Source organism: Colius striatus, chromosome 5, assembly GCF_028858725.1.
Source record: "Colius striatus isolate bColStr4 chromosome 5, bColStr4.1.hap1, whole genome shotgun sequence".
Classification (NCBI taxonomy): Eukaryota; Metazoa; Chordata; class Aves; order Coliiformes; family Coliidae; genus Colius; species Colius striatus.
In genome coordinates, this window is record NC_084763.1 from 57,789,568 (window position 1) to 57,803,548 (window position 13,981).

Consider the following 13,981-nt stretch of genomic DNA (forward strand, 5'->3'; position numbering starts at 1 on the left):
TTGGAAGGGAAGGAGCTTCCCTCACACACACACACCCCCTCAGAGCTCTCAGGTCTGCTCACACTGGCTTTTTAGAGCCTGCTGCCTCCACAGATATATATACACACACATATCAAATAGGCACATACACACACACTTGGTTAACATTGGCAAGCTCACCCCTCTACCGATGGAAACCGCAACGAAACGTTCCCGTATCTGGGGATTCTGATGTAATGGGGCTGAGGTTTCGCATTCCAGGACGGCATTTCTTAGCCTCAAATCAAAATCAGAGCTGTCATTCAGAGCCCAGAGTCACCAATGTTATTGCAACCCAGCGGGTGGGGTGAGGGAAAGGCAGGGGAGGAGGGAGAGAGGAGAAAGATGCTGAATTACTTGGTTTCTTTGGGGTTTATTTCTAATTCCAGGCGGTGAAAGGCGATAGAAACCGGATGGTAGCAAGCGTTTTAACCCTTTTCAGGCTGCTATTCAGTAACCCCTGAGTTGAGCTGCAAGGTCCAGAATAGGATGGAGGAACACAGCTCACCCTTTAATTTGAAGCTCAAGCTTTCTAAGCCCAACTCTAAAATACAGAGGGCAAAGAGAACTGAAGCCACCTACAGGATTCATTACCGTGAACTCTCCTGTGACAGGACCTTTTCATATGGGACCTTGGCAAGCTGAAGCTGTGTCTGTGTTGGATAACCACAGTCACAGGCTGCTCTTAAAAAACAATTGCATGTGAAGTCTTCTCGCACCCTGCAGCCAGAGCATGTCCTCCCTGTGTATTCTGTGCTGGTTTGACACCACGCCAGCCCGGACATCAATCATTCAGTGATGGTATGGCATAGCCTTATGGCTAAGTGTTACAGTTCCAGCAAAAATCCCAGGTCAGTGGGCATTTAGTTGAAGCCAAAGTGGCCAAGCGATCTCTGGATTGGGCTGAGAGTTTGTAAAGCGCTTTGGGTTCCTTTGGGATGAAAACGCTGCGTGGGGTTAACCCAACACCACCATTAGTGCCTTGCAAAAAAACCCCAGCTCGTTAGGAAGGATGAATACCACTCTCCAAGCTGCTCTTCTGTCACAGAGATGACAGCAAGTGTGATGGCCAAAGCTCCCCCATCCCCTGAGCAGGCCTGAATGCCCAAGTCTCTGTGCTGCTACCACGGTTGTGTTACGATGCGGTGACGCTATTTTTTCCATCATTTGTACTGCAGGAGGTCTTTGATCGCCTCTATTTGATTTATACTGTTGGATACTCCATCTCTCTGGGATCCCTCACAGTTGCTGTCCTTATCCTGGGATACTTCAGGTAGGCGGCTCTGTTTCTACCTAAAGCGAGTTGTCGCTAGACTGGAAAAGCCTCGGGCTTTCCTGAAGGAGAAAACTGGGGTGGCACGTGCTTCTGCAGCGAGCCACAGGAGGATGCATCTGTGCTTTGGGCTGTGATAGTGTCGTCTAGGTTCTTGGGGGATGGTGGGTGGGATGTTTGGACATCTCCTGCTTGCCTGCAATGGAGTTTTCTAGACCCTCTTAGTGGCAAACGGGAAGAGAGAGGCGCCTCCAGGGAGAGGTTTCACACAGTCATAGAACCATAGAATCATAGAACCATAGAATCATAGAACCATAGGTTCATGGAATCATAGAGTCGTTTTGGTTGGAAAGACATTTAAAATCATTGAGTCCAACCACTCATCTGACACTGCCAAGCCCATCACTAAACCATATCCCTCAGCACCTCAGCCCCACGGCTTTGCAGTAGCTCCAGGGATGGGGACTCCACCACCGCCTGTGCTAGAGTCTGACAGCCCTCTGAGGGAAAAAGTTCTTCCTCATCTCCAATCTAAACCTCCCCTTGAGCAACTTGAGGCCATTTCTTCTTGTTACTTGGGAGCAGAGACCGTCCCCCACCTCCCTAAAACCTCCTGTCAGGTAGTTGTGGAGAGTGATCATGCCTCTCCTCAGACTATCAAGGGTTTTCTGTCCCAGTGGTAGCTCAGTTTTAAGGTTTAATGAGGGAACTTGCACTCTAAACCCAAATATTCACAAAATTTGAAGGGGCCATCAGCTATGTCACAGTGACTCCTCTGATTTCCCCACCCTGCTGCTGTACCTAAGGATCCATAAATGAGCACTCACCCTCCTAGCTCTGAATATCTGTCCTCCCTTTCCACTACCCCTGCCAAGGCATGTAGACCCCTAAATACCATTTTGAGCCCGTGCCATCCATTCCTCAAACCTTGCTTGATGCATTTTCTTCCTGCCACAGAGACTGTGGGATGAGAGGGATGAAAGGTGTTGCTCACAGGTAGAAATTAGTCCTCTGGGAAAGCGTATCTGGTGAGCTGCAGATAGGGTGCTGAGCCCCAACACCCTGAGCCCCAGGTTGTCTTCCCTTGAGTGGCCAGCAGTATCTTCTCCTAGCAGACAGCAGGACCCAGACAACAGCTGTGGAGGGAAATTCCCCACGCAGCAAACAGCCACGTGGTGTCTGCAGATGGACTCAGCAGCTCCCACTGTGAAAGATCCAGATAAGCCCTGGACACATACCAGGGGCAATAAAATGTGTGACCTTTGGCTCTGAAAAAGTGCTCTGCAGTGAGCTAAAGGAGGTTAGGGGGATTTTTGGGGGGATAGCAAAGCATCCCAGCACCCAAATCTGACACACAGGAGCCAAAGGGGACCGCAGAGCCCTCCTGGAGGCGTTTCACATGACGTAGTCCCAGAACCAATCCTTGCCAACACCCTTTCCCTCCTGTTTCATCTTCCACTGGACACTGACAGGGTCATTAAAATATGTAACGTCCAGTTATGCATGAGCACCCCTAATCTCAGGAGACATGCCCCCTCTTTACTCATGCAGTCAGAGCACATCACTTACAGCCCAGACTACACAGGCAACTGCAGCAGAGCATCTTTGTCTCAAGGCTCAAAGCAGCAGCAGGAACCAAAGCAGATTTTATTCCAGATAACACATAGCCCAGCGATTCACTGACTGTATTTCAAAGGCAGGGAAGAAAGCCCATCTTCATTTGTACCTCAGCCATTCCACTTGGCATCATTTGTATTACAATAGCAGAGGAAACCAGGAAACAACTGTTATTACTATCACAGTCTCCTCCAGAGGAGGAAAACAAACCCCACAGGTTTCCTTTTTCACTTCCATTATTGTAGCTGGGGATTTAGGCAAGTATAAATCCATTCATAAATTCATGCCAGGCAACGGAGCTATAGAGGACAGAGGGGACCCCAACAGAACAGTTCATTCCTTCTTCTCAAAACCATAAGCACTGTCTCTAAAACACACCTTTGAGATATGGCTCTAACCCTTTCACTTCACACCACCCAGCTTTTCCCCAACAAGGATCTTAAAGCGCTTTACAATCAGCATTGATGTGTCAGTCGTGCCATTGCTGGGATGGAGCCCAGAACCTGCTCTACATGACCAAGCAAAGGATTGTGTCTCTCATGGCAAATGGAGAAAACAGCCCAGCACACTCTAGTTACTGCTGTAGTTGCTACTACATTTGGAGTCTGCAAGAACCTCTGCAAGGCTTTTAGTGGCCCCAGGTTCTGCAGCCTTTGCAGTCAGTTTCCTCTGCACGAAACAGCAGACAAATGTGAAGCTTTTAAATGCAGGGTTTGGCTCTGAGGAGGGCAGATTGGTTGGAAGGGTGGATTTAACAGGGATACACACTTTAGCACTACTGAGCACTGAAGGGTGAGTGCAGGGAAGCAGTGGCACTGCTTCCCCATGGTGGCACAGAGCTGGGGCTCTTCAGAAGCAGAGGTGACCCTGAGTCTGTGCAGCAAACTCACTAAACTCTTCCAATCCTTCTCTGTCTCCACCTCCAGACGTTTGCACTGCACTAGAAACTACATCCACATGCACCTGTTTGTCTCCTTCATGCTGAGAGCCATGAGCATCTTTGTGAAGGACGCGGTCTTGTACTCCGGGTCAGCTTTGGAGGAGATGGAACGGATCTCAGAGGAAGACTTGAAATCCATCACTGAAGCACCTCCAGCGGATAAATCACAGTTTGTGAGTACTGCCAGAGCAGCCAGCTCTCCAGCCTTTCTACCTCTGTCCTCTCTGTTCAACACCATGCTTCTTTTGAGGGGACTTTCCACCCTACTGAAGGACACCAGCTCCCCACCTTCCCTCACCTTCCACAGCCTCTCCCCATCCCTTCCCACTCCATCACAATCCACTGGCCCAGAGGAACTGTCCAGCCCCAGAGCTGAGGCAGAGCTGTTCCCCATGGCAGTCAAAGGTAAAGTCAAGGTTGGTGTTTTGATTTCCAAAGTGGATGGCTTTGGAAACTCCCTTGGCTATCCCAGTGTGAGGCACATCAGTGCTTGCATCCCACAGCATGGCCTTCTCCCACCTCAATGTGCAACTGGCTGATTTTCCTCTCTGTGTGACTCATGGAGACATGACCGTGCTCTAACGTCAGCACCATCCAAACAACAACCCAGATATATAAAACAACCGTTCAATATGTCTCAGTCCTGACCTCAGAGCTAGAGCAGAGGGAGCTTGTGAGGAAGAAGATTGGCAGTTGACATCTCACCTCACTGTACTTTTGCAGCAAACCATAGCTGGTTGTTCCTGTTGGGATTTATCATTCCCACCTCTGCAAAAAAAAAAGGACATTTTAGAAGGGAGAGTGGAGGGATTATGTGCTATCATGAGGAAGGGTAGAGTTCATCTGCAAAAAGATGTCTACTAGAGAGACATCTTCATTCAGCTGCATCACCTCGAGTCTGAGTCAGTATGATCACCATCACTGAGTCAATATGGTCAAACGAGCCAAGGGTATGACAAACCACGTCCTAAAATCAGAGTTGGAGCCAGTTGAACTTGTCTTCAAAAGTCTGTGTTCCTTTTCACAGCATCACAGAATCTCAAGGGCTGGGAGGGAGCTGCAAAGCTCATCCAGTGCAACCCCCCTGCCAGAGCAGCAGCACCTAGAGCAGGGCACACAGGGACTCATCCAGCTGGGTTGGAATGTCCCCAGAGAAGGAGCCTCCACAGCCCATCTGGGCAGCCCCTGCCAGCGCTTTCCGCTGTTTAGAAAGCTCAGATGGCAATATCTGCATTGCCCATGTCCCTGGAGGGGATGAAGCCCATCCTCAGGTTTCAAAGCCATCTGCAGCTGATGGATTGTGTGCTCTCCTTGTCATTACCCTCATCACAGATTTCCCTTGGTGGGTCCTAGGTGTGATAGCTCATCATCCACTTGCTGTTGGGTGCTGCAGAGACAGAGGAGGAACATTTTCATAGCTGAGATCAAGGATTACTTTCAATGAACCCCAAAAATCCGAGTTGGCTCAAACTTCCTACTGGAGTGGCTCACAACGTAGCAACAAACTCTCAGCCTGTGTATTCATCTGGTTTCTCAAGTCTTTCACAGCTTGTGCTACTACCAGAGACCTGGCCACCAACACAGAGCACCTATGAAGCATCTCACAGTGCATCCAAGTTCCCCCAGATGGAAACTTGTTCTCGTGTTTCCGGCCCATTTCAGAGATTGCTTTCGTTAATTTGATGAGTCTCTGGCTGGAGCACTCAGCAGGCTTCCAAACACTCCCTTTTTGGATAGAGCACAAAACCTTCTCCTGCATTGTTTTCTGTGTCTCCTTGGGCTGGACTCATTGAGAGGGCTAATTGGGATAATCCGTTGTGTTCTTTGAACGGCAGCAATGCCCCGTTCCTCCAAATTGAAAGACAAACGAGTGATGAAAGCAACAATCAACGATTTTCTTCTCTTTCCAGGTGAAGTGGGAGCTTGGCAATTCTTGCCTGGTGCTCCCTGGGTTGGGAAGATGGTGGTTTTGTTTTGTAAATACCAAAAATTCTTATGAAACGTGGATGGGGGGGAGTTTTTCATTGACTTTCGTTCTGTTTGAACTCACTTGGTAAAGTAAAAGGGGTGTAAATGTGCCCACATTTTATCCATATGCATACAGAGGTACATAACATGTGCACATGCACTTTGATTGGCAAAGGATTACCATAAGAGCTGTGTCTGCATGAAAAATTCCCTTTTGACTTCCAAGGTGCACGTTATTGACATTTGCTGCAGGTCACTTGCATCCCCCTGGAAGGATGGAGCAGCGTGGAGATGTGCTGCTGCCATGGGAGATGTTTGGTAGTGAGAGGCTCTCTGTGAAATCAAACTGCCCTGGGTCTTATCATGTCCACATTGACAAGAGATGGCTCTTTGTGCCCCTTTTGTAGCAATTAACCCCACGTGGCATCATTACTCTGCAGCCTTTCTGTACTAGGGCTGAGGAATGTTGGAAGAAGGGTGGCTTTGCCTCACTTGCAGTGAGGGGTTTCCTCTCAAGAAAGCAAAGGATTGCAGGTCAGTGTGGAGTGAGAAAGCAGTTTATGAGCCCATTTAAGACCAGTGTGTCCTGGAAGTCTCTACCACATCTTCCACCTTGCACCTCAGGTCTGTTCAGAAAACACCTCGATATTGTGGGTGAAATCTTCCAGCTTCTGGTTGGTCTTGGAGGACCAGTCACAAAAGCTTAGAGCAGCCATCTGGGATGTCTTCACACTGACTGAGGAAAGACAGGCAGCCTTGGAGGACCCTGTCTTGGCCATCCATGAGAGGATGGGGTGACTCATCCTCAGCAGGGTGCCTGTGTCTCTTCACAAGCTGAGGAGGGAATTGTGCTTCCAAGTGATGTGACTTGCATCAGGTCACTCAGACTGAGGTGACTTGGCCACAGCCCTTTGTCCTCTAGCCTGTACAAGGCACACAGTTAAAAGATGAAATGCAGCTGCCCTTGAAAGTGTGAGTGCCCCTTATCAGCAGGATTGGGAGAGAGCTGGATCAGGTCAGCATCTCCCCACACATGTCCTGTCTTCCTACACCTCCCAACTCACCTGCTATTGGAGACAGAACCTCAGGCTGAGGGGAATTTGTCTTCCCAATTGTTCATCTCTTCTCTTGCACTGATTTTTTCCCTCTTGTAAATCCCTGCCACAGAATTTTCTGGTGTGGGGTGGGGTTTTTTTCCTACCTCTATCTTGTTTTCCAGCCCATCTCGGTAAATTATGGCTTTATTGAGAGTTTCACACCATGTTCCTCACATAACCCTGTCTTGCTGTGCTCATTGCAGGTGGGCTGTAAAGTAGCAGTGACTTTCTTCCTCTACTTCCTGGCAACCAATTACTACTGGATTCTGGTGGAAGGGCTCTATCTCCACAGCCTCATCTTCATGGCATTTTTCTCAGAGAAGAAGTATCTTTGGGGATTCACGTTATTTGGCTGGGGTAAGTCATGGCTGACCTGTCAGAATCCTGTTGGTGGTAGTCCTTGTGGCAGATTGTGCGTGAACATGGATGTAGGAGAGTGAAAAGGGGCAGAGTGAGCATCAGAGAGATGGTGACTCTTGCAAGGACGGGTTAGCTCTCTTCTGAAGTCTTTATCATTTCTAGAACGTGATGTTTGTGCCGTGGCACTTCCAGGGTCTCTGGAAGGATCAGCCCAGGCTTGGAGAGACAGCACGTCTTGCCATCCTTCCAGGGCAGCAGATGTGTGCATGTGGCAGCTGATTTTGCTGCATCCTCTGAGCTATCCCCATCTCTGCCAAGGGTCTCCTGCTGAGAAACAGGCAGAAAGCTGCACGAGGCTGTGAGCATCTGCTCCCAAATGCAGACCTAAGCTACAATTTCCTACCCCAGACCTCAGTAGCTTTAAAAAGCTCTTGAGGTTTCCTGAGTCTTGGGGTAACAGCAGAAATATGCAATCTGTGGGGAAGACTTGTCTCTTGGGCTTCTTTTGCTGGAGTAAGGAGACAGGGGCGGGCTGTGGGTGCAGGGAGGGTGCTCATTAGTGGAAGGCGTTGTGGGCACACACATCTCAGATGAGAATGAGCTTTCTGTTCACTTCTGGCAATGGCTTTGGCTTGCAAGGAGTTATGAGGTGCAGGTAGGCTGAGGACAATAAAAAACTGCCCACAGTTGTCTGAAGTGTGTGGACTGTAAGGGAGAACAGGAAACTTATTAGATGATCCTGGAGGACTTAACTAAGAATAATGGGGTGTAGGTCTCCAAAGGAGCTTACAGCAGGAAAAAATCTGTTTGTGGGTGTCTATGGTTACCTCTAAGCTGTATGGCCCAGGACCACTTCCCAGTTTGCAGGTCCAAAATGCACCTGGCCACATCCTGACTGCACTCTGGGACAAGGTTAATGCGTGCAACCACACCATCCCCATTCCAGAACGTGATTTTGTCTGGAAGCAAACTGGTGTGTCTGACAGTGGAGCTCTGAGCAAGCCAGACAGTGCACAACTGACTTTGTGGAGGATTGCAGCCTTTTGCTTTGTGAGAGCAAGCAAAGGATTGAGTAACCCAGGGCAGGGCAGCCCACAGGAGTGTCTCCAGCCTCTCTCCATCCCAAGTGAGATGTGAATGAGAAAGAGTTTGCAAGCTCCTTGCTAACCTCAGCTGATGCATAGATCAGAAACTGCTGGTGCTGCCAGATGATAAAGACAGGAGGTGTAAACATCAGTCCCCAAGGTCTAGTCCCAGACAGCTGGTAGGTTTTGGGGAAAATAAAGAAATAAAGAGAGATATTTTGGAGGCAGGGCATTTTTTTACCTCAGCTGCTGTGAGACAGAGAGGACTTTCAATGCCACCTCCTCTTCTAAAAACAAATGTACAAAACACAAGTCCAGAAGGACCCAAACCCCATCCTCTTCCAATTCTTGGAGCTATTGTAGGATTTGCTTCTCAGAAAATGGCATTAAACTGTACAGAGCAGACTTAAAGAAGCAATTCCCCAGAGCAAAGTCTGGAAGAGAGGGAAGCAGTCGGAAAGCAATTCCATATGTTTAACAAGTGAAACCAACTCGATGCTGCTCGTAATGCAGCCAAAGGAAAACAGTCTAACAGGCATGGGTTCCTCTCATTAATTCTTCCAACCACTGCCAGAGTGTAATCATTTTATCAGAGCAACCACAAAGCTGAAATCACACCTGTCACAACACCAGTCATCTATGGGCTCCCAAAAGCTTGAGGCTGCTCTGTTTCAGTTCCTCTGGAATGAGAACACAGGATCCCTCCAGTTGCATTTGGTTTTGTTTTGTTTTGATTAGCATGATAATGTGCACACACACACACACACACACATCAGCACAGATGTATTGTTTTGATAGCTTTTGGGCACTGGAAAAAGCAACCCAATCCAAAAGCCACTGGAGTCAGTGGAAAAACTCCAGTTCCCTGCAGTGGGCACTGGATCCTGCCCATACCACAGCAATGAGTGACAGGGAATGAGTGATAAATAGCTACCACATAGGTACAGAAAGGACAAGTTTGCCCCAAAAGCAGGGATGTTTCCTCGCTTGTGTAACAATAAACAGTGGTGTGTTTATCCTGCCTGGAAATTTCCAGGCTTAGGGGCAGGGGAGCTAAGAAAATAATATCACCCTACAACATCTTCCTTCCAGACTACTGAAGAAACCCATCTTTGATGTGCAAGGTTTCTGTCGAGTCTTTTCAATCCACATCCTCGCTGGCACAAGGGAGCACAGCCCTGTGAAAGTCCCTTCTTGCAAGGGAGACACTGATGACAGAAAGGAGCTTGTTCCTTGCCAGCAGCCAACAAAACTAAATAAATAGTGACCTTATGGGCAACAATAAATTCCCCAGCAGACTTCAAGTTCCCTGCAGCTGTTTTATGAAGGAAGTCTAAGAGGCATGACCAATACCTAGAAAACCCAAGCTGATTTCACTGGCATTTTTCCTTCACACCGTGTTAATTCCTGCCCCCAGCCCCAGCAGCTTGGCTACACCAGCTACGCTGCAAAGGAGGATTGTAGGGAGACCTGGAAAGGACAACTGGATCGATGAGTTAGTGCTCAGGTCCAAATCCTCGTGATGGGGAGCTCTGCATGCTTATCCAAGCAGAAATCAGAAATCTTAAGGCATAAGAGGGTGTTATTATTAGCCCCATGTAATTCTGTGACACAGAAGGGCTGATAAAACACGTGCATTGTTCCTCAGAAAGGTTTTCAAGCAGCAGGGGACAGAGACCAGATTTTCCCAGACCTACATAAGGTCTTTACTCATAAGCTTTCTTTTAGCAGTCTCTTTGCAACCACCTCTCTCACTCACAACCTTGACACATGCACAAAACCCTTTTTTCCAACGGGTAGGAGAAACCCACCCCAGTTAAAACGAGAGAGGAGAGCAAGGGGTTGGGGGCTGGCCACCAGCTTTTACCCAGCTTGAGGTTTTTGCCACGTTTTTCCAGCTGATGGGGAGACACCTGACTTTATAGCACCTGCATTGTACACACTGTGTGTATGGACTGGAAATGCACAGCGCATACAATGTGGATTCTGTAGAAGTCGCTGGCGGCATCAGTGCCCGGGGGGGATCGTCCTGCGTCACTGCGCCCGTGCACCGGGGCACAGACGGGCAAGGGGGAGGAGGCCACGCAGGCACCCATCCAGCCCTGTGTCTGTCTGCTCTCACAGCCTCCCAGGGGGTCACACGCGGGTTTTGGAGACTCACTTTGCTTTCTCTAGCGGGTTGGCCAAAGGCATTTCATCACCTATGACTTCCCCGCTCGTAGGGATGCACCCTCTTGCTGTTTGTAGATGTCTTTGGGTGTCTGAGGACCTCAATCCTGATGTGTAGTTGATGGTTCTCCCATCAATGAGGACTTAGAGAGTTTAGGAGGAAGGTATATCAATCTTGAGTTATCACAGACCAGGACCTTCAAGGGGAGACACCAAGAAATCATCAGCCCCTGAAAGTAAAAGCAATGCTGGAGGCAAAGCAAAGCCTTCTGGCTCTTCACAGTGAAACTCTGGCTTAGCAGAGTGGGAGGAAAAGATTGAGCCCTAGACATCATGTGACAGCCCAAATGCTCCCTGTTACACTGATGTGGATAAATCTGAACATTTACTTTTTGTACATTTAAGAGTATTTGTGATCACTCACCCTGCAGGAGAAGAATGGTGTCAGAGACACAGAAAGACAAATGCAGCAAGAAAGCTGGTGCCAGTAATTCACTTTCTGTGTTTTGAAAATAAATGTCAAGGGTCCTTTTTCTGAGCTTTCCTGGATGGAGTGAAGCAGCAGAGCAAAAGGCACAATTAATCCACACTGAGATGGTTTTCAGGCATCATTATTTACTCCTGTGTATTTTATTGTTGCTGGAAATCATAGAATCCCAGGAGGCTGGGAGCTGGAGGGACCTCCAGAGCTCATCTAGTGCCTGTTTGACTTGTTGAAATGAAACTTTCTTTGGGGCTTTTTCATCTTTGGACTGTGTTTCTCTGGGGTGATGTGTTAGAGCTGGAGTTGGACCCTCAGCAGGTTCCTCTCTGCCCAAGTCTCAGCCTGCCCAGCTCTCACTCACTGGCAGCACAGCCTCTGGTGCATCAGCCAGTGCTCCCAGTTTGGTGCCATCAGGGAACTTGCTGAGGGTCCCTCTGTCCCCTCATCCAGGTGGCTGATGAAGATGTTGAATCAGACTGGCCCCAGAACCCATCCCTGTAGAACCCCACAGCCCACAGACTCGACCCAGCACCGTTGGTCACCACCCTCTGGGCTCTGTCATTCAGCCTTGAACAGAGCACAGGATTACTATGAATGGGAACAGTGTCCCTCCTGAAGTGCAGGACAGGCTAGAGGGGAACAAGCACGTGTCAAACACATCCATATCTCTGAAACAACCCATCTTTGATACTCAGAGCTTCGCAGCAGTCGGTGAGCATCTGCCACCTCTCAGGCAGGCACCAGGCACGTCAGCCTCTGGATGTGGCTTGTCTCTCAGCACATGGGAACTGGAATATCAGCAGTGATATCAGCACAGTTCCATGCCTTTAAGCCTTTGGTAGCTCAGCCAGCAGTCTGGAGCAGCGTGCACGTATTCGTCGTAGACAGGCGATTAACAGCGAGGAGGAAATAGAAGGTGCCTGTTGCAGTAAATCATCACCTTCCCCAAGCCCTCAGCTGCAGCGTGCCCTCGGCTTCCCAGTGCAATAGGTTAAGCGTTTTCTCTGGGATGGCAGCCACGGCAGGGGACTGTGAAGCAGGGTGCATGCCTCACAACCAGCCCTTTGTGGGCAGCGCTGCTCCTGAGCGGGGCTCTGTGTGTAGTGATTTATGCTTTCTCACACGGCCACGGCCGTTTCAAGCTTCCAAGCGAGATAACGGCCCCGTTGTCCACGGCTGGGGGAGACAGGCGTCCCTGCTGCACAGCCCAGCTGAGCAAAAGCCTCCGTGGTCAGGAAAGCCTTTAAGCACCCTAATGAGACTTAAGTGCATGCTGAAAGTGAAGCGTGTGCTGCTGCAGCCGGGCCCCGGCCAGCTCAGGCTCTGAACAGCCTATTTACAGTCACCCCTGATAAATGTCCCCTTTATTTACTTTCTAGTGGGTGGAGGGTTTTTTTTCACCTGAAAGGGACTATTCTTGTTGGATTTGTGGAAGCTACTGTGGGTTTGCTGCTGCCTTTTAAGGGAAGCCAGCAGGGGACTCAGTTGCACAAATAAAGCAGAACTGGACCCCGATAAAGATCAATAAATAAGCAGAAGGTTGCATTTGGGTGTTGGGGATTCTTTGACTTTTCATGGGGGGAAAGGTGATGCCCAATGAAATAGGGATGGTTCATTCTGGAGTAAGCCTTTGGCCAGAGTGTTTGCACACAATCACAGAACGGTAGGGGTTGGAAGGGACCTTTAAAGATCATCCAGTCCAACCCCTCTACCAAGGCAGGTCCCACCTAGGTCAGGTCACACAGGAACGTATCCAGGTGGCTTTTGGAAACCTCCAGAGACTCCAAAACCTCCTTTAATTTGCAAAATCCTTATGCTAAACCCTAGGATTTATGTCCTTCATCCAGCAAGTCCCTCACCCTTAACAGAGCTTGCAACCCATCCAGCACTGTGCTGGGACAACTAGTCCGAGCCTGATTCCAGATCCACTTTTCCTTGGCAGATATCTCAGGAAAGGTGTGCTGCATGAAACCCTTCTCTGCTCCAAACTGAATGAGTTGGATAGAGAAAACATCAGTAGCCCAGGTTCCAGCACTGAGGCTGTTTACCCATACAGTAATGCTGGAGGAAAGGCACAGGACCTGAGGATGGATCCTGCCAAGCCCCAGACCAGTTGAGCATCCCCCAGACATGAATCAGGGTGTAGCTAAAGCCTGGACCACCGCTGGCAAACAACTTGGGAAAGAAAACTGCTCCCTTTTGAATACCAGGAGAGTCCAGTAGAGCAGATGAGTCCTGACCATCACATTTCTCTTCCAGGAAGCGCTCTCTGCCGCTGTTTGATTTACCATCTGGGCTACAAAAGAGACATGAGACCAAGATCATGCTTTCCTAGTCTAAATTATGCTTGAATGTTTAAAAACTGCTTCTTCCACCTTCCTCTGTCTCAATGCATCTGGGCTTATGGTAGCAGAGCCCTCTGGTCCTCCTGCTCACCCTGTCTGCCCTGTTTTTTGCAGGACTCCCTGCTGTATTTGTTACAGCGTGGGCCAGCGTGAGAGCCACTCTAGCCGACACAGAGTAAGTCACCTTGGGTCTTCTTTCCTCCCTTTGACCTGTGGGGCTTTTGGGGGGACTCTGTGGGTGAATCAGAGGGGGAAAAATGTAACCAGGCAAAGGCAGCAGTGATTTCCAGTATGAGGTTAGCAAACCTTTGAGGGTGTTTGTGTGAAGGAAGGATAAAGTGGGTGCAATGGGAGTCAATAAAAGCATGAACACCTGCAGCTGCTTTTCCTACAGGAGATTGCTTCACAGCTAGGTAGAGACAGGACAGGGATCCCCAAAATCCTCAGTGAATGGGAGTGGAGTTGGGAGACAGCAGGTTCAGCAGAAGGAAGGCAGCTGGGTGCTGGGGAGGTGCTGAAGCTCTAACTCCTCCCTGCAGGAGGCACGTCCTTAGGTTTAAAAAGCATTTGCACGTGGAAGATAAATCCCTGTACAAGTGTTAGCTACCCAGTAACCCTCTGGCTC

The 13,981-nt window shown here is 49.1% G+C and overlaps 1 protein-coding gene across 1 annotated transcript in view; it reads left to right on the forward strand.

Annotated features, from left to right (window-relative positions):
• The window catches only part of PTH1R (parathyroid hormone 1 receptor), a 98,033-nt gene that overhangs the window by 72,366 nt on the left and 11,686 nt on the right, over positions 1-13,981 (forward strand). The window contains exons 5-8 of the mRNA XM_061996638.1: positions 1,197-1,291; positions 3,835-4,021; positions 7,117-7,270; positions 13,471-13,531. Coding sequence (XP_061852622.1) covers positions 1,197-1,291; positions 3,835-4,021; positions 7,117-7,270; positions 13,471-13,531 — 497 coding nt within the window. The remainder of the gene's footprint in view (positions 1-1,196; positions 1,292-3,834; positions 4,022-7,116; positions 7,271-13,470; positions 13,532-13,981) is intronic.